The sequence below is a fragment of the Entelurus aequoreus genome, linkage group LG10, assembly GCF_033978785.1.
Source record: "Entelurus aequoreus isolate RoL-2023_Sb linkage group LG10, RoL_Eaeq_v1.1, whole genome shotgun sequence".
NCBI lineage: Eukaryota > Metazoa > Chordata > Actinopteri > Syngnathiformes > Syngnathidae > Entelurus > Entelurus aequoreus.
The window spans coordinates 68,876,283-68,902,944 of NC_084740.1; the positions used below are offsets into that span (position 1 = coordinate 68,876,283).

Below are 26,662 nucleotides of genomic sequence, written 5' to 3' on the forward strand. Positions count from 1 at the left end.
GCATGCTAACGTTTTATGATAGCATTTCAGCTCATTTTGATTCTTTAAACCTTAAATTTATGGATTTTGAGACAAGTCTTCATCATGCAAGTATGCCGACTGTTCCCATTACAAGAAACTAATATTAGCATGCTACGGTTTTATGCTAGCTTTTTAGCTTCAGAGCACAGACAGCGAGCCCATCTCTTATGTTGAGTAGAACAAGTGTTAAGGTGACAGTAGGGTTGTTATTTCCTGTCAAGAAGACCCTTTCCATATTTGTAATGATTTTGTTGTTTCCAGGAGGGTTCCAAGGGTGCGGCCACAGTCACAAAGGGCATCCTGGGAAGCCGCACTGGTCCTGCTGCGGAAACACCCTCGAGAAGTCCGAGTGTTTGCCCGCTAGCGTCCTCAACGCCGTCTCTGCCGGCAGCCGCCTGAAAACCGTCGAGCTCTGAGAGGACAAATGGATTGTGTTGGTCCCAAGCAGGAAGTGACACCTCACCTTTTGGAGGTAAAAATGTACCGTATTTTTCGGAGTATAAGTCGCTCCGGAGTATAAGTCGCACCGGCCAAAAATGCATAACAAAGAAGGAAAAAAACATATATAAGTCGCACTGGAGTATAAGTCACATTTTTGGGGGGAAATGTATTTGATAAAAGCCAACACCAAGAATAGACATTTGAAAGGCAATTTAAAATAAATAAAGAATAGTGAACAACAGGCTGAATAAGTGTACGTTATATGAGGCATAAATAACCAACTGAGAACGTGCCTGGTATGTTAACGTAACATAGGCTGACCATATTCTGAAATCCTAAAAAGAGGACACATATATGCGTGCCAAGGCCGGGACTAGGTGAACATTTGCCGATGATACTCGAACTTGCTTCATAAGTAATATATTTTTTTAAATAAAGCATTTTTTCTCCTATGTTGACAGCAGTGTTGGCGCTAGGAATTTTCAAAATGGGGTCCCAGGGACCCCATCAAGTCATAAAAATGGGGTCCCACAGTAAATTTTTGGGGTACCACTTTTTTGTAAGCGTTTTGAAAACAAATGACAAATGTATGCATTATCCGGTTATATCTCACGTTCTATATTGTGTTTTGGAAAAAGGTTGTCATAAACGTTACTTAATTCATTAAAAAAAAAAAATACAAAAGAAAACAAATGTGTATACATATGTAAATGTATCAGTTATAAACATTCATTCACTTTCTTCTTTCCTTCATGGATCTGAACTTTACCGCTGCTGGTAGTTTTTTCTGTGTTTTTATTGAATAAGTTGTAGGTGTATTTATTTCAGTATAAAAGTGTAAAAAGTGTTTTGCTTGGGTCATGAAATGATGATAATGGTGTGCCAGGGCATACATACATTTTATATTTAACACTTTAATCTCTGGAGTCTACATCAACTTCAGATCTATCCCTCATTTCAAAATGTTTTAGTTTTTTTATGTTGTGTTTTTTGTTTGTTTGTTTTCCGCCCTTTTTTGTCAAACAAAACTATGGTTTTTATGGCAAACACACAAAATATGCAAAATCTTCCACCAAAAATATTTTTCTTAGTGGAATATTTGATGTGACGTAATGGGAACCTTGGATAGGTCAATAATTCATAATAATATTGATTTTGATTCAATATTATGTTTTGAGCAATGACAGTTTGAAAGAAAAAAAAACAGCTTTGTTTTATTAGTCAACGTTGCAACTTTTTCTAAATTACATTTCACCTTTAAGCTTTTTTAGTTCACTTTTGTTATGTTTTTGTTTATTTTAATAGTATTTTTAGAATGTGCCGTGGGCCTTTAAAACATTAGCTGTGGGCCGCGAATGGTACAATAAAAAAAATCTGCGTCCTTTCTGATTTCAATGCGTTAAAAAGACACAAAAAGTGTGTTAACGCCAACACTGCTTGACAGTACAACAAAATAAGTCACACTTATATTCTTGTAACATTCACAGTTTTGGAAAAAAAAGTGCAGAGGTAGAAACATTCAAAATAACCTCTTGTATATAATTGCAAACATAAATAATGCCTCAAAAGAAGTTAATTACATTTAAACAAAAAACAGCAGACGAGCTCTCGCCCTGCACAGCTGTTTTGTGCTTTGTAGTGTCGATATGGGCTTGTAGATCTTTATTTGCCACAGATACATACGTTCCTGCTTTGCACACAGTGCATTCTGCTTCCCATGTGTCACGGCCAGGACCAAAACACGAATACTTTTTCCGCAAATCATCCGTGAAGTTGCATTTACTTTTCGGCATTTCTTGTTTTCATGTCTCTCTCCACTCACTAGCTCTCTCGCTCTGTGTCTCTGCCCCTCCCTCACGAATGTTTCTGCGTGCGCACCTTCACGGTTTGTTTTGTTTAACCCCTTCTTAACTTAACCCTGGACGTACATTGAAAATACACGCAACCCAAATTCAAAATGCCCGACATTTGAGGCATTTAAGAAACCCCGCCCGGACACCCCCGCAAAAGAGGACATGTGCGGTGAAAAGAGGACGTATGGTCAGCCTACGTAACATATTATGGTAAGAGTCATTCAAATAACTATAACATATAGAACATGCTATACGTTTACCAAACAATCTGTCACTCCTAATCGCTAAATCCCATGAAATCTTATACTTCTAGTCTCTTACGTGAATGAGCGAAATAATATTATTTGATATTTTACAGTAATGTGTTAATAATTTCACACATTAGTCGCTCCTGAGTATAAGTCGCACCCCCGGCCGGCCAAACTATGAAAAAAAACTGCGACTTATGGTCCGAAAAATACGGTACCTGAAAGTGCCAACAATGACTTTTAAGACAAGAATACATCTTTTTTTTTTAATGACATTTTAGCAATAAAACTCACAGCAGGGCTTTTCTTACTTCTTTTGGCACAGTCATTAATGACATGATAATAATGAACTACATTATGGCAATTATGGGAGAAATTGCGTGTGAATGCTGTGTGTGCGCAAGTACAACAGAAATGCTAATCTTAACATGCTAACATGCTAATGTTGCTATGCATGTGTCAAGTACAGCTGCAAAGTTGGCTAAAAGAGTTGGCATGCTAATAGCATAGTAATGTTAACATGCTAAAAGTTAACATGTATCAAGGTTTATGACTCAGGAGGTGTACGGCGGCAAAGTTGGCTGAAAAGTTAGCATGCTAATGTTAGCATGCTAACAGATAGCATGTGTCAAGTCCCAAGTTAGATGACTCTGACTTGTACAGCTGCAAAGTTGGCTAAAAGAGTTGGCATGCTAATAGCATAGTAATGTTAGCATGCGAAAAGTTAACGTGTCATGTAGCAAGGTTTATGACTCTTGAGGTGTACGGCGGCAAAGTTGGCTAAAAAGTTAGCATGCTAATGTTGGCGTGTTATCACAGTAATGTTAGCATGCTAACAGTTAGCATGTGTTGACTAACAAGTAGAGATGTCCGATAATATCGGCCGGCCGATAAATGCTTTAAAATGTAATATCGGAAATTATCGGTATCGTTTTTTTTATTATCGGTATCGGGTTTTTTTTTGTTTTTTTTGTTTGTTTTTTTAATTAAATCAACATAAAAAACACAAGATACACTTACAATTAGTGCACCAACCCAAAAAATCTCCCTCCCCCATTTACACTCATTCACACAAAAGGGTTGTTTCTTTCTGTTATTAATATTCTGGTTCCTACATTATATATCAATACAGTCTGCAAGGGATACAGTCCGTAAGCACACATGATTGTTCGTGCGGCTGCTCCACTAATAGTACTAACCTTTAACAGTTAATTTTACTCATTTTCATTAATTACTAGTTTCTATGTAACTGTTTTTATATTGTTTTACTTTTTTTTATTCAAGAAAATGTTTTTAATTTATTTATCTTATTTTATAATTTTTTTTAAAAAAGGACCTTATCTTCACCATACCTGGTTGTCCAAATTAGGCATAATAATGTGTTAATTCCACGACTGTATATATCGGTATCGTTTGATATCGGTATCTGTAATTAAGAGTTGGACAATATCGGATATCCCTACTAACAAGTTCACTTATTTTCATATGCTAGCATTTGATCAGATTTTATTTGTATGAACCTTGTCACCATCTAAAAAAATGCTAACTTTCCCGATGCTAATGTGAGAATGCTAATGTTAGCACAATAATTTGTTGAAAGGACTAGTTGGTACAATCCCTGGGGACTCTGCATGGCAGGGGCGTCCTCCTCCCTGAGCCAGGCTTGCACCTGACCGCATACCTAAGTGAGGCTAGGTGACACTGCTGGGAGGCTTTTCCACCATTGGGACACATCTTCAGTTGTGTGCCCCAGCGTCACGGGGTGTTTCGGCCCGGCTTACCACAAGACACCCTCTGCTGAGGAAGGGCCCACCCCAGGGTGATCAAATCCCTGGGTGTGTGTGTCCCATTAGGTGTTAGCCTTAGCAGCCCAGCTGGTGTCACTCCTCCTCAACCACAACCAATGGCTCGTCCTCTCTGCTGTGTTGGCCAGCTCTTTAATGGCCTGTCTGTGAGCCTGCCCCCTGACTCCAACCTCCCTAAGGAGCTTTGCTGTTGTGCTAGCTACAAAGCCCCTACAGCCCACCTCCACTGGGCGCACCCTTACCCTCCAGCCTCTGTCCTGTGCCTCAGCTGCAAGGTTGGAGTACCGCAGCTTCTTGCGTTCATATGCTTCTTCGATGGCATCCTCCCACGGAACTGTCAGTTCAATGATATAGACAATATGGGAGGTTTCAGACCATAGGACGAGGTCTGGACGCAGGGTGGTCGTTGCGATCGCCGGGGGGAAAATTAGCCTCTGATCTAAGTCGACTCGCATCTGCCAGTCCCTGGCTGCATTCAACGGGCTTAGATCAGGATTTGAAGGTCTTGTCTTCAGCTTTTCCCCCTCCCGAACAAACGCTGGTAGGTGTCGGCACACATCCTGGTTGTTGATGGGTTGGGCGTTGATGGATATCCTCCTGCACTCAAGTTTGTCAGCTAGACATCTGAGGACCTGGTTATGTCTCCACGTATATCTGCCTTGAGTGAGGCTGGTTCTACAGCCAACCATTATGTGCTTGAGTGTTGCTGGGGTTGTACACAGGGGACAGGATGGGTCCTTTCCAAACCATTGTTGCAGGTTTATGGGAGATGGTAGCGCATCATATGTTGCTCGAACAATGAAACTCAGCCTGTTGGATTCCATGCCCCAAAGTTCGCTCCATGTGAGTTTTTTCCTTTCAACACCCTCCCACCTTGTCCAGCGGCCCTGTTTGGCTTGTGTTGCAGCTTTGGAACGTCTGGCTGTTTCCTCCTGACGACGCACTTCCTCTACAACCATAGTTCGACGTTCGGTTGCAGATGCCTTTTGCCAGAGAGGAGTTACGGTTCCAAGGCCAAAGCCTCCTCTGCCTTGTTGGACGTGGCCCACTACGTCACGATGGAGCAAAGCTGATTTGGCCTGTAGCACAGCTGTGACTGGGGTCCACTTCCGCCCTGTAACGAGGCAAGGAGCGGCGGCTCTCACTACAGGGTCCCGGGAGTCAGTGAGGGACATCTCCAGCCTCACCTTGGCACATTTGAACTCTTCGACCAGGCTAGAAATTGGCAGCGACAGGGCTCCGTCGCTGTAGAGTCCAACGCTGCTGAAGCACTTTGGAAGTCCGAGCCACTTCCTTACATGCGAGTTCACTAGCCTTTCCAAGCGAGTAGCATGGCTTATTGAGACCTCGTACATAGTTAACGGCCACCGGAGTCTGGGTAGCAACCCAAACTGGAGGCACCAGAGCTTCAGTTTCCCTGGTAGTGCAGTGCTATTAATCTGCCTGAGGCCGTTAGCCGTGTCCTGCCGCAGTTGTTCAAGTTGCTGGGTGTCTCTGAGATCTGCATTATACCATCTTCCGAGGCTCTTGATGGGCTTCTCTAGGAGTGTTGGAATTGGTTCCTCGCTGATGTGGAACCGCTCACCTGTTAGTTGGCCTTTTATGATGGAGATGCTGCGTGACTTGCTTGGCTTGAAGTCCATCCGTGCCCATTGAATGTTTTCCTGAAGTTTCTGCAGCAAGCGTCTGGTGCATGGTTTTGTTGTTGTAATGACGGTCATGTCATCCATAAAGGCTCTAATTGGCGGAAGACGTAGGCCACTCTTGGTCCTCTCACCTCCCACTACCCACTGGGATGCCCGTATGACCAACTCCATTGCCATGACGAATGCCAGAGGGGAAACTGTGCAGCCCGCCATAATGCCAATTTCCAGATGCTGCCAGGAGGTGGTGTTTCCCTCAACTGTTACGCAGAACTGGAGATCCTGAAAGTAACTCTTGACCAGTTCAGTGACTTGGTTAGGTACACCAAAGAAATTGAAGGCCGTCCACAAGATCTTATGAGGGACTGACCCAAAGGCGTTGGCAAGGTCTAAGAATACCACATGTAGGTCTCTCTGTTCTTTTTTTGCAGTTTGTATCTGGTGCCAGATCATATTGGCATGTTCCAAGCATCCTGAGAAACCCTGGATCCCAGCTTTCTGCACCGATGTATCAATAAAGCTGTTTCTTTGCAGGAACGTAGAGAGTCTCTGGGCAAGGACACTAACATAAGCAGGCTAACAGCATATGTAAAGTACCAAGTTATATGACTGAGTTGTACTAATGTACTAAGTTGGCTAAAAAAAAGTTAGCATGTTAATGTTAGCATAATATTGTTCGCATGTGTTGAGTATCAAATTATGACTGAGGTCTATGGCTGCAAAGTTGGCTAAAAAAAAAAAAAGTTAGCATGCTAATATTAGCATGCTAACAGTATGTATAAAGTACCAGGTTTTATGACTCTGAGGTGTATGGCTGCAAAGTTGGCTAAAAAAAAAAAAAAAGTTAGCATGCTAACAGTATGTATAAAGTACCAGGTTTTATGACTCTGAGGTGTATGGCTGCAAAGTTGGCTAAAAAAAAAAAAAGTTAGCATGCTAATATTAGCATGCTAACAGTATGTATCAAGTACCAGGTTTTATGACTCTGAGGTGTATGGCTGCAAAGTTGGCTAAAAAAAAAAAAAAGTTAGCATGCTAACAGTATGTATAAAGTACCAGGTTTTATGACTCTGAGGTGTATGGCTGCAAAGTTGGCTAAAAAAAAAAAAAGTTAGCATGCTAATATTAGCATGCTAACAGTATGTATCAAGTACCAGGTTTTATGACTCCAAGGTGTACAGCTGCAAAGTTGGCTGAAAAAGTTAGCCTGTTAATGTTAGCATGCTAATAGTCAAGCACCATGTCAATTGACCCGGAGGTGTACGGAGGCAAAATTGACTTTAAAAAAAAGTTAGCATGGATTGTTAGCATGCTAACATTAGTATGCCAACAGTTATAATGTAACCAGTACTAAGTTGTGACTTTGAGGCGTACAATGGCAACATTGGCATTGTTGGCTGAACAAAAGTGTCATCCCTACTTTAAATGAGTCACTTTTCCAACATTTTACTGTTACTGACAATTATTAATATTATCACTTTCGCCACAACTAAGAGAAAATACACACTTTTTAAAAAGTCAGTAGTAGTAAAAAAAATAAATAAAAAATTGGGTGTCGCCAGAATGTTACTGTAAAAATAAGTCATACTGTTTTTCCACTTACAATAACTAGGTCAGTGGTTCTTAACCTGGGTTCGATGGAACCCTAGGGGTTCGGTGAGTCGGCCTCAGGGGTTCGGCGGAGGTCAAGACACACCCGACTCATCATGTAAATAAAAACTTCTCCCTATCGGCGTATTATGGAACAATGTTCCCTCTAATTGTCCATCTGATGTGCAGGTGTGTAATTTGTTGTGAGTTCATGCACTGTGTTGGTTTTGCTCTTTGAACAAGGTGATGTTCATGCACGCTTCATTTTGTGCACCAGTAAAAAAAAACATATCACTTTGTCTTGAATTTGAAAAAAAATGTTTTTTTAATTTTTCACTAAAGAAGGGTTTGATGAATGCGCATATGAAACTGGTGGGGTTCGGTACCTCCAACAAGGTTAAGAACCACTGAACTAGGTATTGAAAAGCAGTACATTGTACAGTAAAAAGTGGGCGACTGAGCTGCCAGTTTTTACTGTAAAATTTACAGATTTAAAAAAAAAAAAAGCATTTTTTTTCCAGTACTGGCAGAAATGTGCATTTCATACACTTACAGTAGTGTCACAGTGCCGCACACTTCCCTTTTACACCACTAGATGGCAGAAGAGATTGATTTCTAAGCTTTTCCAGGAGTCATTTTATTATTGATAAAATACACAGTCATGCCTCTACTTCCCTCTATTGCGTTTCAAAAATATATTTATTTTTAAAACATGCTTATTATTTACTCAGAAATATGCCCATTTTTAGCATCTTTTAAAGTTAAAGTATCATTGATTGTCACACACACACTAGGTGTGGTGAGATTATCCTCTGCATTTCACCAATCACCCTTGATTACCACCTGGGAGGCGAGGGGAGCAGTGAGCAGCAGCGGTGGCCGCGCCCGGGAATCATTTAGGTGATTTAACCCCCCAATTTCGACCCTTTATGCTACGCAACTAAATTAAGTGTTTTCAAGGATAAAAATGGCTAAATGAATTATAGTAAGTACTGTATGTACTGTACTGCACAGCTGATCATCTCCTATGCTAGCATGCTAATGTTTTATACTAGCATTTTTGCTCATTTTAAACATAAAAATCATGTTTTTTTTAAACTTGGGGCCACCTTAGAATTACGCAGACTTTTCTCATGCTAGCAGCTAAAATATGCTATTACTTTTATCTTTTTGATTATTTTATTTTAAAACTAAAATGCATGTATTTTTTTAAAACTTTAATTCATTCATTTTTATCCATTTCCACCTAAAATTAAAAACATTGATTTTTATACTTGTATGGAAGTATGCTAACTGTTCCCATGTTAGCATGCTAACGTTAGTACGTATGCTATCATTTAATGCTAGTTTATGACTTGTTAAATAATTGCCGCCATCTTAAAAGTACCGTGTTTTTCGGAGTATAAGTCGCTCCGGAGTATAAGTCGCACCGGCCGAAAATGCATAATAAAGAAGGAAAAAACCATAAATAAGTCGCACTGGAGCAAAGTCGCATTTTTGGGGGAAATTTATTTGATAAAAGCCAACACCAAGAATAGACATTTGAAAGGCAATTTAAAATAAATAAAGAATAGTGAACAACAGGCTGAATAAGTGTACGTTATATGAGGCATAAATAACCAACTTAGTATGCTAACGTAACATATTATGGTAAGAGTCATTCAAATAACTATAACATATAGAACATGCTATACGTTTACCAAACAATCTGTCACTCCTAATCGCTAAATCCCATGAAATCTTATACGTCTAGTCTCTTACGTGAATCAGCTAAATAATATTTGATATTTTACGCTAATGTGTTAATAATTTCACACATAAGTCGTTTCGGAGTATAAGTCGCACCCACGGCCAAACTATGAACAAAACTGCGACTTATAGTCCGAAAAATACGGTAAGTGTACTTCACTTATTTCGCATTTTATCAAATTGTATTTGTATGAACCATGTCACCATCTAAAAAGTATGCTAACTCTCCCGATGCTAATGTTAGCATGCTAACGTAATTTGCTAGTATTTTAGCTAATTATATACATTAGAACCTAAAATTAATGTGTTTTGACACGTGGCGCTATCTGAGAGGTACGCTAACGTTCCCAATGTTATCATGCTAACATTAGGCATGCTGTGTTTTATGCTGACATTTTAGCTAATTTTGACCATTTAAAAATAAAATACATGGATTTTGACACTTAAAAGTATGCCAGCTGTTCCCATTACAACAATTAGCTTTTTAGTTTGGCCCTGTTGGCGGCAGTAAAGCGAGGCTAATTGTAAGTAAAGATGACATCATGGCATTGCAAACATGTGACACCATTGTTTCTTTTTTGGATCACTATTTGGCAGCTAAATACATCCAAGTTAAATATCAATAACAAGGATTTACAATACATCCATGTTACTATGCAGCTTGACTGTGAACGGTACAAATATATTGTGCACCTTTACTGTACTACTATATATATATATATATATATATATATATATATATATATATATATATATATATATATATATATATATATATATATATGCTTTCTGTAGTACTTTACTACACAAGCTTTGTATTCAAAAGAGAACAATTACTACTTCAAAAGAAGTAGGAAGGTCAAGGTCATAAACAAGGTTGAGAAAGTATTTCAAACCTGATGAAGCTTCTTCTATGGCGGCAGACAACCACAGTGTATCCCACCTGGCATCGTTTGTTGCCAAACACTTAGAAGTGTACTGAATGTGTACTTTGTGCGTTTAGAACTTTTTTACATGATTGTATTCCACGCCTTACCCTGCGTGTCCCCTTTAAAATACACAGGCCAACAATAAAAACATGTTTAATAACCGCCATGTTGACTGGCACTACTTCTTTGTGTACAACCAGTACTTATTTGTGTTTACAACCAGTACTTCCATTTGTGTACAACCAGTACTTCCATTTGTTTACAAACAGTACTTATATTTGTTTACAAACAGTACTTATATTTGTTTACAAACAGTACTTCTTTGTGTTTACAACCAGCACTTCCATTTGTTTACAATCAGTACTTCTATTTGTTTACAACCAGTAATTAAATTTATTTTACTAATACTTCCATTTGTTTACAACCAGTACTTCCATTTGTTTACAACCAGTACTTCCATTTGTTTACAACCAGGACGTAGGGAGAAGTACAGAGCGGTTGCGTCTCCCAGTCATACTTGCCAACCCCCCGATTTTCCAGGGAGACTCCCGAATTTCAGTGCCCCTCCAGAAAATCTCCCGGGGCAACCATTCTCCCGTATTTCTCCCGATTTCCACCCAGACAACAATATTGGGGCATGCCTTAAAGGCACTGACTTTGCGTACCGGCCCAGTCACATAATATCTACGACTTTTCACACACACAAGTGAATGCAAGGCATACTTGGTCAACAGCCATACAGGTCACACTGAGGGTGCCCGTATAAACAACTTTAACACTGTTACAAATATGCGCCACACTGTGAACCCACACCAAACAAGAATGACAAACACCTTTCGGGAGAACATCCGCACCGTATACAACATAAACACAACAAAACAAATACCCAGAACCCCTTGCAGCACTAACTCTTCGGGGGACGCCACAACTTGAGTTGATTTATTTTGGAAAACCGTCTTACATTGTTTAATGCATCCAGCGGGGCATCACAACAAAATTAGGCATAATAATGTGTTAATTCCACGACTGTATATATATCGGTATCGGTTGATATCGGAATCGGTAATTAAGAGTTGGACAATATCGGAATATCGGCAGAAAAGCCATTATTGGACATCTCTATACAGTATATAATATTTACTGATATTATATTAATATATTATATTTGTATATATTTATATTATATACAAATATAAGTATAAACATATATGTATATACATATAAAATATATACATTATAAAAAATATAGAGTAGTGAATGGGGAAATATAGGCGTGAGAAAAGTCAAGTGTGGCGTGAGAAAGGGTTAAATTGCGTGACTCTCACACTCAAAGCAGGAGGCCTGACAGCCCTGCCTATGTCTAGCTTGTGTGCTATCGTGTGCTTAGCTGTTGTGTAGCTGCTAGTAGCCTACGGCCTTGCGTGTTTACCTTTTGTAAATGAATAACAAAGAAATGGTCTTTATTGGAGGACATTCATAGGTTAGCTGGCTGTTTTACACATGTAAACAACGGCTGGTATCGCACATGATATCTCATTTTTACACGCAAGCAAATATCACATCCTTGGTTTTTTTTGCTGATATCGGACTATGTTATATATCTAATCAGGATACACGTACTAATAAGCTTTACATCTATAACACAAGGATGTGTTGTCCAGATAGCTGAGCATACAATTACCTACGTTGGATGACTTTTTACGTTGTGAACAATACAAAAATGGCCGCCGCATCTTTAAGATTTGTATCTATGCTGGACTAACAAGTGTACTTTTTCTAGTGTGGACTCACTCTCTTAAGTGACTCTCTTGGTGTTCTGCCGACTGCCCAGGCACTTCACTTCGCTGAGGGCTTTTCCATCCTGCGTTTCTGCGAAACGTACACTTAGATGGACGCGGTGGCTTGCGTGTTTATCCTCTTCTCGCCTGTGGGCCGCAGACATCTGCTGGTTCTTGTGGGGCTGCTCCGTGGACGCCGCATGTTGACGTTGGAGACAAATGACAGCCCTCACTCTTGCAGGCGATCCAGGTCCAGGCTGCAAGAAACACAGTCGAGAGAGAAGATCAAACTTAATAATATTAAGAAAAAAAGCTAGAAAATTCCCGCGGAAATTTTGGCGGGTCTGCTATTTGTGCTGTGAACCTCTGGCCCAGTGTTGAGTGCCAAGGTTAATGTAAAACCTAAGAAAAAAATAGTTATAAAAATAAATTAAAAGGGCGTTTATGTTAGCATAAAAACATGCTAACAAGGGACCAGTTAGCTTACTTACAAGAGGGCGCATACGTCTAAGATGGAGTCAAGTATCAAAAGCCAAGGTTTTTAGGTTCAAATGAACAACATAAGCTAAAATGCTGGCATAAAAATAGTAAAAGTTACCTTCCTTAAAAATGGCATCAAGTATCATAACCCAAGATTTTGAAAGTTTCAGCTTAATAAATGTCCTAAAATACTAGCATAGAACTTTAGCCTGCTAACATTAGCTCGCTAACATGTACATAGTTAGCATACTTGAAAGATGGCGGCAAGTGTCAAAAGGATTCCCAACCAAGTACTGAGTGCATTAATTGACATTTTCAAATATTTGATTTTGTTTTGCTGTTATACATCTTTTTTTTTTTTACTTGGTCTGAGGAAATATTCAAATTTTTTGAGATAGGATTTTTGAGTTTTCTTAAGCTGTATGCCATAATCAGCAATATCAAAATAATAAAAGGCTTGCAATATTTCAGTTGATGTGTAATGAATCCAGAATGTATGACATTTGTTTTTGTTTTTTTAAATTGCATTACAAAAAATAAAGAACTTTATCACAATTTTCTGAGACAGTCCTGTATATCGTTAAAGTCTAAACCAGTGTTTTTCAACCACTGTGCCGCGGCACACTAGTGTGCCGTGAGATATTGTCTGGTGTGCCGTGGGAAATTATGCAACTTCACCTAATTGGTCCAAAAAATATTTTTTGCAAATCAATAATTATAGTCTGCAAATAATGTGCCGTTGCTTAGTGTCTGTGCTGTGTAAAACTTGGCAGGGTAACCACGTAATACTCCATGTCAGTAGGTGGCAGCGGGTAGTTAATTGCTTCGTAAAAGTCGTAAAGTGTCGGGTGAGACGAGGATGGTTTGTTGTGATCCCAATATGCAGACCACATCGGGAGGCAGTGTGCAGGTAAAAAGGTATGTAATGCTTAAACCAAAAATTAACGAAAGGGATAGGCAATGGCTATGCAAAAAGGAAAGTAAAACTGAATTGGCTACAAAGTAAACAGAAACAGAACGCTGGACGACAGCAAAAACTTACGGCGTCCACAAAGTATGTCCGTTCTTGACATGACAATCAACAATGTCCACACAAATAAGGATAGCAACAATGTAAATAGCCTTGTTTGCTAACACAAACCAGGTGCGCGGAATAGCGCTCAAAAGAACACATGAAACTGCTACAGGAAAACACCAACAAAACAGGAAGGGCCACCAAAATAACAGCGCAAGACAAGAACTAAAGCACTACACACAGGAAAACACGAACAAACTCAAAATAAGGCACGACGACCCGGTGGAGTTTAATTTTTTTTAACTATTTCTGCTGGTGGTGCGCCTCCGGATTTTTTAAATAAGAAAAATGTGCCTTGCTTCAGGTTGAAAAACACTGGTCTAAACAACCAAACTTTTAACGGACCCCCCTGCAGTACCTCCGACTACCTTCTAGGGGTCGCGGTCCCCCTGTAGAAAGCCTCTGCATTAAATCTACAATTGTCTATAAGGCAATACCGTAATATATGTGGCAAATTTAAAAGTAATAAATAATTATTCTGCCGTTTTATCAATACCATATTTCATATAAATGACTAAAACAACGGCAACTGATTGTAAATGGGTTATACTTGTATAGCGCTTTTCTACCTTCAAGGTACTCAAAGCGCTTTGACACTATTTCCACACTCGCCCATTCACACACACATTCACACACTGATGGCGGGAGCTGCCATGCAAGGCCCTAACCACGACCCATCAGGAGTAAGGCTGAAGTGTCTTGCTCAAGGACACAACGGACGTGACTATACGTTGGTAGAAGCTGGGGATCGAGCCATGAACCCTCAGGTTGCTGGCACAGCCACGCCGTCTCCATTGTAGTAGGTTTAACTGTGGAGGGACCGAGGTCCAATGTTAAGAACACACTCTAAAAATATATGTGTTCATTCATCACTAAATTGTAGAGTTAATATTATAGTATGACGTGAGGACATTTTTTACTTGTCTGGGTGTGATAGAGAGTAAAACGCTTCAATCCGATTTTTTTAACGTCTATTTTAAGTACAGAAATTGTCACATGGTCCCTGGCGCGAGTGGTTGCCTTTGGAGGAGCAGCCGGGGAAGCTTCACTCTTATCAGTCCGCCGCTTGGGGACCACAGAGCGGCCACTCGCTGACAACTTCCTCGCCCCTTCTTCCTCCTAACCCGGACGTGGCTTCCCAAAAGCCACGGGGAGTCGACCGTCGTTTACCGTTTTGGTATATTTTTTTAAAATCAGCGAGCAGAACCGGGTTACGATGCAGGCACCCGGTACTGCTTCTGGAGCCCGGGCACAGGTGGATTTCCCCCCCAGAAGAGCGATGGCGATGCGGCACGGCAGCGTCTAAAGACCCGCCTCTGTCCGCGGAGCACCAGCGTTAGCAGGCTAGCGTTAGCCACCTAGCATTAGCGAGCTAACGGAACCAGCCCATCAGTCTGTGTAGTGTAGACGTCACCTTTGCCTTCCACTCTCAACGACGAAATGACAGCCGGATAAGACGTCCTTGGGGATATAATCATTATTTATTCCTCACGCCATGTTCCTCGTCGAGTATTAACCCGGTAAGTGAGTTATTTTTCCAGTCGTTAGCTAGCGGGCTCTCTAGCTAGCATTGGCTCTCTGCTAATCAGCAGAATGAACTTGCTGTCAGAAGACGTCATGGCAAGTGCAAACGCCGGATTGCAATCAGTTTACCATGATTATATTAATGCACCTGCACGGTGATGTGTTAATTATGTAATGTTGCTGCGAGAAGTGACATCGATGATGACCACCATCCATCCTCCATCCATCCAGTGGACATTCTGCTTTGCATGCACCGTCACGATGTTTACAATCTCGCTTCAACGATTCCACATCCGGCAAATGTCTGCACCCGTTCACCCCCCCTCTACCATCAATTCTAGGACGAAACTGTCTTTTGAGAGCGAATATTTCCTGCAAGCCTACAAGTGATGCCAATGCAGTAAACAGAAGTTAATGCATTCCACTGGTCCATATATTAGGCACACCTAACACACTTAAAATGTTCAGACCTGGAATAACAAGCAGATTGCAAGTAAAGCCATCATAATCCAAAACACTAGTAGAAGACCAAAGAACGCATTTTTAAAAATGTAAATAATCAACAATAGTTGTTGTTCATTGAGTATGTCATAGTCAGCTCCACATCACACATGTAGTACATAATATGCATACATATCTCCAGTGTACGGTCTTGTGCTCAATGGCAATATTATTTCACAAAAAAGAAAATACAATTTAATTAAGAAAATTAACTAATTAAATTAGTGGTGCTAATTTTGGCGTTCAGTTAATGTTGAGCCACAAGCGGGAAAATAGTGAGCAGGAATGCACAAAGAGAAGGGTGTATTACAAATGTCCCATTTGTTTAAAAAGAAGCATAGTGTTTAAAGTACATTTCATTAACGCAAACTAATTGTGGTAATAAGTACTTAAAAAAATATCTATCTATCTGTGAATACCCCAATATTTATAGTCCAAAACCAGGAGGGTGTGCCTGGGCAGGGATGGTTTCTCCCTATCGTAGTGAGAAAAACAACTGTTTTGATGCAAACAAGCAATCCTAACGGTCAAAGCCAACGACAGGCACATCTAATACACTTAAAATGTTCAGACCTGGAATAACAAGCAGATTGCAAGTAAAGCCATCATAATCTAAAACAGGAGTAGAAGACCAAAGAACGCATTTTTAAAAATGTAAATAATCAACAATAGTTGTTGTTCATTGAGTATGTCATAGTCAGCTCCACATCACACATGTAGTACATAATATGCATACATATCTCCAGTGTACAGTCTTGTGCTCAATGGCAATATTATTTCACAAAAAAGAAAATACAATTTAATTAAGAAAATTAACTAATTAAATTAGTGGTGCTAATTTTGGCGTTCAGTTAATGTTGAGCCACAAGCGGGAAAATAGCGAGCAGGAATGCACAAAGAGAAGGGTGTATTAGGAATGTCCCATTTGTTTAAAAAGAAGCATAGTGTTTAAAGTACATTTCATTAACGCAAACTAATTGTGGTAATAAGTACTTAAAAAAATATCTATCTATCTGTGAATACCCCAATATTTATAGTCCAAAACCAGGAGGGTGTGCCTGGGCAGGGATGGTTTCTCCCTATCGTAGTGAGAAAAACAACTGTTTTGATGCAAACAAGCAATCCTAACGGTCAAAGCCAACGACAGGCACATCTAATACACTTAAAATGTTCAGACCTGGAATAACAAGCAGATTGCCAGTAAAGCCATCATAATCTAAAACAGGAGTAGAAGACAAAAGATAACACATTTTAAAAAAATGTGAATAATCAACAATAGTTGTTGTTTATTGAGTATGTCATAGTCAGCTCTACATCACACATGTAGTACATAATATGCATACATATCTCCAGTGAACAATCTTGTGCTCAATGGCAATATTATTTCACAAAAAGGAAAATACAATTAAATTAAACACATGAACGTTAACGCATTAACTATAAGTTTCTTAACCATAAGTGCTAATTTTGGCAATCAGTTAATGTTAAGCCACAAGCGGGAAAATAGAGAGCAGGAATGCACAGAGAAAAGGTTGCATTACGAAAGTCCCATTTGTTAAAAAAAAAGCATAGTGTTTAAAGTAAATTTCATTAACGCAAACTAATTGTGGTAATAAGTACTTCAAAAAAAATCATATCTATCTGTGAATACCCCAATATTTATAGTCCAAAACCAGGAGGGTGTGCCTGGGCAGGGATGGTTTCTCCCTATCGTAGTGAGAGCAACTGTTTTGATGCAACAAGCAATCCTAACTGTCAAAGCCAACAACAGGCACACCTAATACACTTAAAATGTTCAGATCTGGAATAACAAGCAGATTGCAAGTAAAGCCATCATAACCTAAAACAGGAGTAGAAGACAAAAGATAACGCTGTAACGATACGTTTTTTTAAATTGGTGCTAATTTTGGCGTTCAGTTAATGTTGAGCCACAAGCGGGAAAATAGCGAGCAGGAATACACAAAGAAAACGGTACATTACGAAAGTCCCATTTGTTAAAAAAGCATAGTGTTTAAAGTACATTTCATTAAAGCAAACTAATTGTGGTAATAAATACTTTTAAAAAAACTACTCAGCTGAAACATTGATATAACTGTGCTACAAATTTTACTATTTTGAGTGTTTTCCATGCTTATGTTGACATTTCCTTTCTTTTCTACCTTGATAGGTGAGGGGATTATAGTTTTATAAATATATAGTTTAAAAAAAAAAAAAAAAAAAAAAAAATATATATATATATATATATATATATATATATATATATATATATATATATATATATATATATATATATATATATATATAAATATATATATATATATTTTTTTTTTAATTTGAATTTTATTTATTTATTTATTTGTGGCAGACGTAATTCTTTCGTGGCGGGCCGCCACAAATAAATGAATGTGTGGGAAACCCTGCAAAGATGCATCAGTTATTATCATAACAATAAATGTAGTATTAGAAACTGTCAAGTTATCGAATCAGCAATGGCGATGTTTTAGAGGCTACAATTATTGGTGGTCGTGTCAACAACAGCACCACATGAGCATTAGCTCTGTGTTTTCTGTGCTTTCCCCTCGGCTTTTGGACAGAAGTGAATAAAAAAAGAATATCTATCCCCCCACACGCGGAAGCCATTTGGCAACTGCTCGTCTCTTTGGCGAAAGAGATGAGTTTTTTACCCCACCCGAGAGACAAGTGGGGCGCTCACCCGAGAAGGGTGCAGGGCGGCTGGCATAAAGTGTTGATGCGGCTGAAAATTTGAGTTTTGTCCCCGTAAACATGATCGTCCCAGACAAACGTTCTTTTCCCTCACGATGACATCATTTCTCTCACTCAAATTCCGCCTTTAATAGTATATTCTGCTTCTCTTGGCCGCCTTTCCTTTAACGGGGAAATTATAGCTCCCTGTGCTCCAAACCGATGAGAAAGGAATAAAAACTTGATCCGAACTAAGGTTACGCAATATAGACGATATACGATATAGATGAAACATTCTCGCTGTTTAACGTAGGCATCTTCAACGCATTTTAGGGTCCATGCTAGCGGCTAATGTCCCTCCATTGTGCAAGGTCGCTTCTAAATCACTAATCCTCGTCGCCATGGTGGCGAATAGTTAAAGTTAAAGTACCAATGATTGTCAAACACACTAGGTGTGGTGAAATTTGTCCTCTGCATTTGACCCATCACCCTTGATCACCCCGTGGGAGGTGAGGGGAGCAGTGGCCGCGACCGGGAATCATTTTTGGTGATTTAACCCCCAATTCCAACCCTTGATGCTGAGTGCCAAGCAGGGAGGTAATGGGTCCCATTTTTATAGTCTTTGGTATGACTCGGCCGGGGTTTGAACTCACAACCTACAGATCTCAGGGCGGACACTCTAACCACTAGGCCACTGAGTAGGTGGGTTTCTTACCACTATCATTATCACTGGAGCACACACAATAGGAGGATACAAGAAGGCATGCAAACTGCTACGTTAAAACTTTTTGTATGTAAACAAGGGTGGGCAGAGTGAAGCAAATATCAACAGTAATGATATTAAGTATATAATCAGTGTACGGTCGATACCACAGTTACTAGGTCGATCATTTTTATCATCAATATTTTGTTATTCTTTACAAACTCAGGAAATCAAAGCCAATGGCATTTTTCGTTTTGCATTATTGGACTTTATTATACATTTTGTATGTCATTAAAGGCCTACTGAAATGACATTTTTTTATTTAAACGGGGATAGCAGATCCATTCTATGTGTCATACTTAATCATTTTGCGATATTGCCATATTTTTGCTGAAAGGATTTAGTAGAGAACATCGACGATAAAGTTTGCAACTTTTGGTCGCTGATAAAAAAAAGCCTTGCCTGTACCGGAAGTAGCGTGACGTCACAGGTTGAAAGGCTCCTCACATTTCCCCATTGTTTACACTAGCAGCGAGAGCGATTCGGACCAAGAAAGCGGCGATTACCCCATTAATTTGAGCCAGGATGAAAGATTTGTGGATGAGGAACGTGAGAGTGAAGGACTAGAGTGCAGTGCAGGACGCATCTTTTTTCGCTCTGACCGTAACTTAGGTACAAGCTGGCTCATTGGATTCCACACGCTCTCCTTTTTCTATTGTGGATCACGGATTTGTATTTTAAACCACCTCGGATACTATATCCTCTTGAAAATGAGAGTCGAGAACGCGAAATGGACATTCACAGTGACTTTTATCTCCACGACAATACATCGGCGAAGCACTTTAGCTACGGAGCTAACGTGATAGCATCGGGCTTAACTGCAGATAGAAACAAAATAAATAAACCCCTGACTGGAAGGATAGACAGAAAATCAACAATACTATTAAACCATGGACCTGTAACTACACGGTTAATGTTTTCCAGCCTGGCAGAGCTTAACAATGCTGTTGCTAACGACGCCATTGAAGCTAACTTAGCAACAGGACCTCACAGACCTATGCTAAAAACATTAGCTATCCACCTACGCCAGCCAGCCCTCATCTGCTCATCAACACCCGTGCTCACCTGCGTTCCAGCGATCGACGGCGCGACGAAGGACTTCACCCGATCATCCGTGCGGTCGGCGGCTAGCTAATACACCGATCCCACCTACAACTTTCTTCTTTGCAGTCTCCATTGTTCATTAAACAAATTGCAAAAGATTCACCAACACAGATGTCCACAATACTGTGGAATTTTGCGATGAAAACCGAGCTTTTTGTATTGGATTCAATGGTGTACCAATACTTCCGGTTCAACGATTGACGTCACGCGCATACGTCATCATACATAGACGTTTTCAACCGGAAGTCTAGCGGGAAATTTAAAATTGCACTTTATAAGTTAACCCGGCCATATTGGCATGTGTTGCAATGTTAAGATTTCATCATTGATATATAAACTATCAGACTGCGTGGTCGGTAGTAGTGGGTTTCAGTAGGCCTTTAAAAGGGAATAAGGAAATCATTGACTGATATCGTTACACTGCCACCTTATGTTTTTGTCTGATTATAATTGCGATTAAAAATTGAATCACCGCAATCTTGAAAATGTGAAGTATCAGCATTGATCAATCACACACTTCCAGCTTCACAATAATAGCGCCACGCTCGCATCCAGTCTAACTTCCGTAACAAAATGAAAAGTCGTCGCATATTACGATCATGCTTTGTCAAAGATGTTTTGTAATGTAATCTGTGATATTCAACCTAAATTAACATTTTCTGGCAGATTGAAATACATTTTATATTATTTTTTAACCCTTTGTGGTTGATGGTCCGCAATTACTGAATGTTTAGCAGGCTGAGTATTACATTTTATTATAAAATAGAGAATGTTAAAACATTGTCGTGCAGCAAAATTAATCTGGTTATCTTGTACAACATGTACAGAATATTAGAAACATTTATTTAGGTAGAAATGTCACAGATTACATTAGCAAACATCTTTGACAATCAAACCATGGTCGTAACAATCCACATTTTGTGTTATTAATGTGTGAAACTGCTATGTAAACCATGGAAGTGTAGCTCCTTCTTTGAACGCAAGTGCTCCTACAGCAAGAATACGGATTCTGTATTCCTAAAAAATATAAAATCTGTCAAGACACGAACGCTCTGCAGGTAATATTTTTATTGTCGTTAAAACTATTATTTTGTATGTAATTAATTGTATGTGAAGTATCAGTATCAGCATTGATATAACCGATACAGCCCCTGTATTTACTTGGTATAAGTGATTTTTACTTTTGAACAGAAGTGTAGATATAAACATGTTTATGGAGGTTATTTGTGTCTTTATTACAAAAGCTTATTTTTACACTGCATTTATGTAACTGAATTTTTTGCATTTGAATTTTGTGAACACATTTTTTTTTTTACATGAAATTATCCTGATAATTTCATTGGAAAAAAAAAATGAGTGTATAAAAATTCAGTTTAAAAAAATTCTGTGTCGAAACATTCGCTGCTTTAAAATGCAGGACTCACTTCCGGTAAATTAAGACAGAAGCAATCAATCCTGTCTTAAAAGCAGCCAATGAGGTGTCAAGTATGAGGTCACGTGACACGGGTCTTGCAAAACAGCATAAAAAAAAGGCAGTTAACTGAGCTACCTGGGCTTAATACAACATAATTAACATTTCGATGGATATTTTTAAACTATAGAAATGATTTCAATGGTTATAATCTGCACATCATTTTGTTTCAATGAAATCGTCAGCATAATTTGATGTAATAAAAGTAAGTTCACAAAATTCAAATGCAAAAAAATTCAGAACCGTGTCAGGTCAACCGAGCGGTTTGGATTGTTTTCATAAACCGTTCCCTCCTCTGTATTTAGTATACATGTCAGGAGTTCGTGGCATGTTTGCATCATAACTCATGATCAGGTTTTAGTGCTTACACGAGAGAAGCCGCCACTATTGACGACCACGAGGAAAAATACTTTTATTAACACGAGCAGGCAGCATGGGCATACGGAAGTTGATTGAAATGACAGTTATGATTTATGGGCTGGCGGCTCGCTGCTCTCTAAATGCTAACGAGTGTGAGGCGATGCTGCCTGGATAAAAAATCTTGAGAGGAATATGAAATAATGTTAGAAGATTAATGTACCAATGTCAGATCCTCACACTTTTGTACAAATTGTACAAAGATTTTGTACAAAAGTGTCAACTTTTTTGTCATATTAATGTTTCTTGTAAAACTGCCATGTGTGTTGACATATCATTTGAGCAATTTTCTTTATTCAAAACAATGACTCATCCCATGAAGTGACATTTTTTCAAAATAAAATGGCTATTTTCCTGTAAAATTACCACTACATTACAACTAACTGCATTCGAGTACACATACATTATTTGACCTATTCTTTAAAAAATAAAATGATAACTGTACTCTCGAAAAAGAGCAAGTCATAATATTTTGAATTTATTAATTGAAGATTGATATTTTTTTCTCGTGCTATGGTGACACAATCTATGCAATTCCAACTTTTTTCCTTACCTTATTGTCTTACTAGTACTAGTTTTCGCCAAAAAAGTTTTTTTCCTGTAAAATTCCGATTTCATGTAATATGCCATCTTTTTCTGTATATTTTATTTATATTTATTTTGACTATGTTCTCGGCAGGGAAATAAATAAACACTACATACCATTTTATACAGACTATAGAGCGTACCCACTAAATTTTAGGAGAACATTTTTCCTTATATTAGCCGCACCAGACTATAAGCCGCAGATCTATACGTTGTGAAGTGAGTTATTTACACAGAAATATTTTGGAAATGTTACATACCTTAATCGTTTCCCAACGATCTATGTAACACGGCAGTAAAACAGCTGATCCAACAAAACAAAAGTCATCGTCATGGACCCACTAGCTGCGGAAGCTAGCTCTCCAATCAGCTAAACAGACTCAATAACTCCACAGTGACGTTTTGGGTAATTTACGAAACTGAAACAATACAAAAAAGAATGCCATTGTAAGTTGATAATACTAACACACACTTGTAAATGTGTTAGCATGTTAGCTAGCGCTAATGAAGCTAGTTTGATTACATTTAATATAGCACATACAAATATGCATGAAAACTTTCCGACAGACATCACACATGGGACGGTTTAGTAAGTAAGAATTGTTTTAGTTGTATTGTAAAACTTACAAACTTTGCTGGGAGTGATGAATGAAGAATCCATACGAGTAGAAACACTATGGATGGCTAAAAGACAGACAGCCCTTCTACTTTCGGTTGAAAGCGCAGTCTAAACAGAAGGGTACTGCAGCACCTGCAGTGAGCGAACTCGTCCAAAAAATGGCGCCACGGCACAAACAATAACACACCCTTTATATGTCTTTTTTTTTTTTACTATTTGCATTATGGCCATAAGCGAAGAAAAATCCATAAATTAGCTCCAGTCTTATAAGCCACAGAGTCAAAGCGTAGAAAAAAAGTAGCAGCTTACAGTGCGGATTTTACGATAATTCTCATAAAACTGCAACTTTTTATAGGCGTAAAGTTACGACTGTATTCTCATAAATTGGTCATTAAAATCTTTTTACACAATTTGTACAACTTAATTTTCTTGTAAGAGTTAGACTATTTAGGCCAGTGGTCCCCAACCTTTTTGTAACTGCGGACCGGTCAACGCTTGAAAATATGTCCCACGGACCGGGGGGGTTTAAAAAAATATATATATATATGTATATTTTTTTTGTGTCATTAAAAAATGCAATCATGCGTGCTTACGGACTGTATCCCTGCAGACTGTATTGATCTATATTGATATATAATGTAGGAACCAGAAATATTAATAACAGAAAGAAACAACCCTTTTGTGCGAATGAGTGTAAATGGGGGAGGGAGGTTTTTTGGGTTTGTGCACTAATTGTAAGTGTATCTTGTGTTTTTTATGTTAAATTAATAAAATAAATAAATAAATATTTTTTTGTCATTAAAAATTACAATCATGCAGACTGTATTGATCTATATCAGGGGTGTCAAACTCATTTTAGATCGGGGGCCACATGGAGAAAAAAGTACTCCCAAGTGGGCCGGACTGGTAAAATCATGGCACGATAACTTAAAAATAAAGACAACTTCAGATTATTTTCTTTGTTTGAAAATAGTACAAACACATTCTGATATTGTACAAATCATAATGTTTTTTTGTTTTGTTTTTTTCAATTACCTATTGCGGTTAATAGTATATATACTTTATTTGTCGTTATTTTTATTTTCTGAATACATTGTGATAATGTTCATCAGTCAACTCATTGGTGTTAATTTTCAATCTATCAAGATACAAAACTTATATCAAAATCAAATGACAGTATGTTATATATGTAGTTTGATCATTTTCTTTGACTGATGTACTAACATAAGTGGTTTATTTTGTACATATGTAGCATCATCTACAAAGATACAGAGAATTGCTATTGCGACATCTAGTGGACACATTTAGAACAGCTGTTACTCTCATTCAAAAATTTCAGGTACATTTTTGTACTTAGCAAACTCATCCCGCGGGCCGGATAAAACCTGTTCGCGGGCCTGATCCGGCCCTCGGGCCGTACGTTTGACACCCCTGATCTATATTGATATATAATGTAGGAACCAGAAATATTAATAACAGAAAGAAACAACCCTTTTGTGCGAATGAGTGTAAATGGGGGAGGGAAGTTTTTTGGGTTGGTGCACTAATTGTAAGTGTATCTTGTTTTTTTTTATGTTAATTTAATTTTAAAAAAAAATATTTTTTAATTTTTTAAATTTCTTGTGCGGCCCGGTACCAATCGATCCACGGACCGGGCCACGGCCCGGTGGTTGGGGACGACTGATTTAGGCGATATTTTCTTTGGCCTGGAAGAGTAGGACTTTAATCTTATTCTCACAGAAACATTTTTCTTCAAATAAGAAATGTTTACGATTGTGAAATGTCACTTTTTTCTTGTGGTATTGCAATGTTGTTATGTAATAAATACCTTTTAACCTTAAACGGTATCAATGATAAACTGCAGTAAAACTCACAACTGTTAGTATTACTTGTATACTATTTGCCAGCTAGCTTAGATGCTAACTTGAATACAAGAGACAGTGCACAGAAGCAATACAACATAAATCACACGAGGACTGTTACTTGGACTTAAGTTGTTACTGTAACATGAATATTGCCAAATTATATATTTTGGTATGTATTTTTCTTGTCATGGCGGTTGATGTGCAGTATATTGAAGCCCAGGTGTGCTTGTGTTTTGGCAGGACGGTCATGCCTCTCCTTTCCACGTTCACCAGCCTCTCCTCCACCGAGGAACCACTCCCTCTTTCGCTTTCCCATCCGGCCGTCAGCAGCATGAGATAATAAAGTGCAGCAGCTGCCGCACGCCGCCACATACGACACCCGCGGCGCTTGTGAAGACGCCGCCCTCCTCCTCCCCTGTGCCTCGCTAAGCCCCCGCCCCCAGCAGCCTCGCCATGACCACGCCGGCGCTCCTGCCGCTGTCGGGCCGCAGGATACCCACGCTGTCGCCGGGCGCCTCCTCCTTCCCGCACCACCGGGCCACCCTGAGGCTCTCGGAGAAGTTCATCCTCCTGCTCATCCTCAGTGCCTTCATCACGCTGTGCTTCGGCGCCTTCTTCTTCCTGCCCGACAACTCCAAGCACAAGCGCTTCGACCTGGGCCTGGAGGACGTGCTCATCCCGCACGTGGACTCGCCCAAGGAGGGCAAGCACGCTTCGGGACAGGTGGTCATACACGGGCAGGGAGGACACGACGAGCACAGGCACAGGTAAGGAAGTTTATCTGCTGTTTGTGTGACACGACACACCTTGTAAGACAACACAGATGTGGTTCCAGCAGTCATGCCAGACGTGATTTGAGGTTTCTAAATGAAATCATTATTTGTCGCTCCACTGGCCCGGTTCGGTTACGTGTTTGTACGTGTCCATTCCTACAACAGTTTTAGGCCAAGCGTGTCCAAACTACGGCCTACGAGTTCAACTACAGCTTAATTTTAAACATCCGACAGCCGAATTGCTGCAAGTTAGACACCATTTTGTGGACACTGAGTAATTCAGGTTAATGATCATGTATTGCACTTTGAAGTGTACGCTGCACAGAATTGTCTACATGACCCAATGCAAACCACCTTTCCCACTCATGGCCCACCGTTTACACTAAGCCGGATAAGGTTATCCAGGGTAAATCACACCTAACCTTGTCCGTGTCCACACACAACAATGCCACCGTTTAAGACCCCCTCCCCCTCCGCCCGCCGGCGCAGCGCGACCTAATACGCATGCGCGGAAAATGCCTACGTCATAGTTGCTTTGTGTGCAAGTTCTTAAATGTAACTTATCTGAACAATATCCAGTGTTGTGGTATTTCAGTGAACTGGAATCCAGTGTGCTGTGGGATCCTATTGTAGTGAATCACATCTGAGCCATCATAAATTAATAAAATCTTTATTCGACACGTAAACAATGTGATAAAGAACATTTTACATCAATCAATGTAGGA

General features: G+C 39.3%; 2 protein-coding genes across 2 annotated transcripts in view; both read left to right on the forward strand.

Annotated features, from left to right (window-relative positions):
• The window catches only part of trim45 (tripartite motif containing 45), a 17,515-nt gene extending 14,387 nt beyond the window's left edge, over nucleotides 1-3,128 (forward strand). Inside the window, exon 8 of the mRNA XM_062061527.1 lies at nucleotides 283-3,128. Within this exon, the coding sequence (XP_061917511.1) occupies nucleotides 283-437 (155 nt within the window). The 3' untranslated portion in view covers nucleotides 438-3,128. The remainder of the gene's footprint in view (nucleotides 1-282) is intronic.
• An 11,530-nt stretch (nucleotides 3,129-14,658) lies between these two features.
• Nucleotides 14,659-26,662, forward strand: part of man1a2 (mannosidase, alpha, class 1A, member 2) — a 170,929-nt gene continuing 158,925 nt past the window's right edge. The window contains exons 1-2 of the mRNA XM_062061528.1: nucleotides 14,659-15,132; nucleotides 25,405-25,931. Coding sequence (XP_061917512.1) covers nucleotides 25,618-25,931 — 314 coding nt within the window. The 5' untranslated portion in view covers nucleotides 14,659-15,132; nucleotides 25,405-25,617. The remainder of the gene's footprint in view (nucleotides 15,133-25,404; nucleotides 25,932-26,662) is intronic.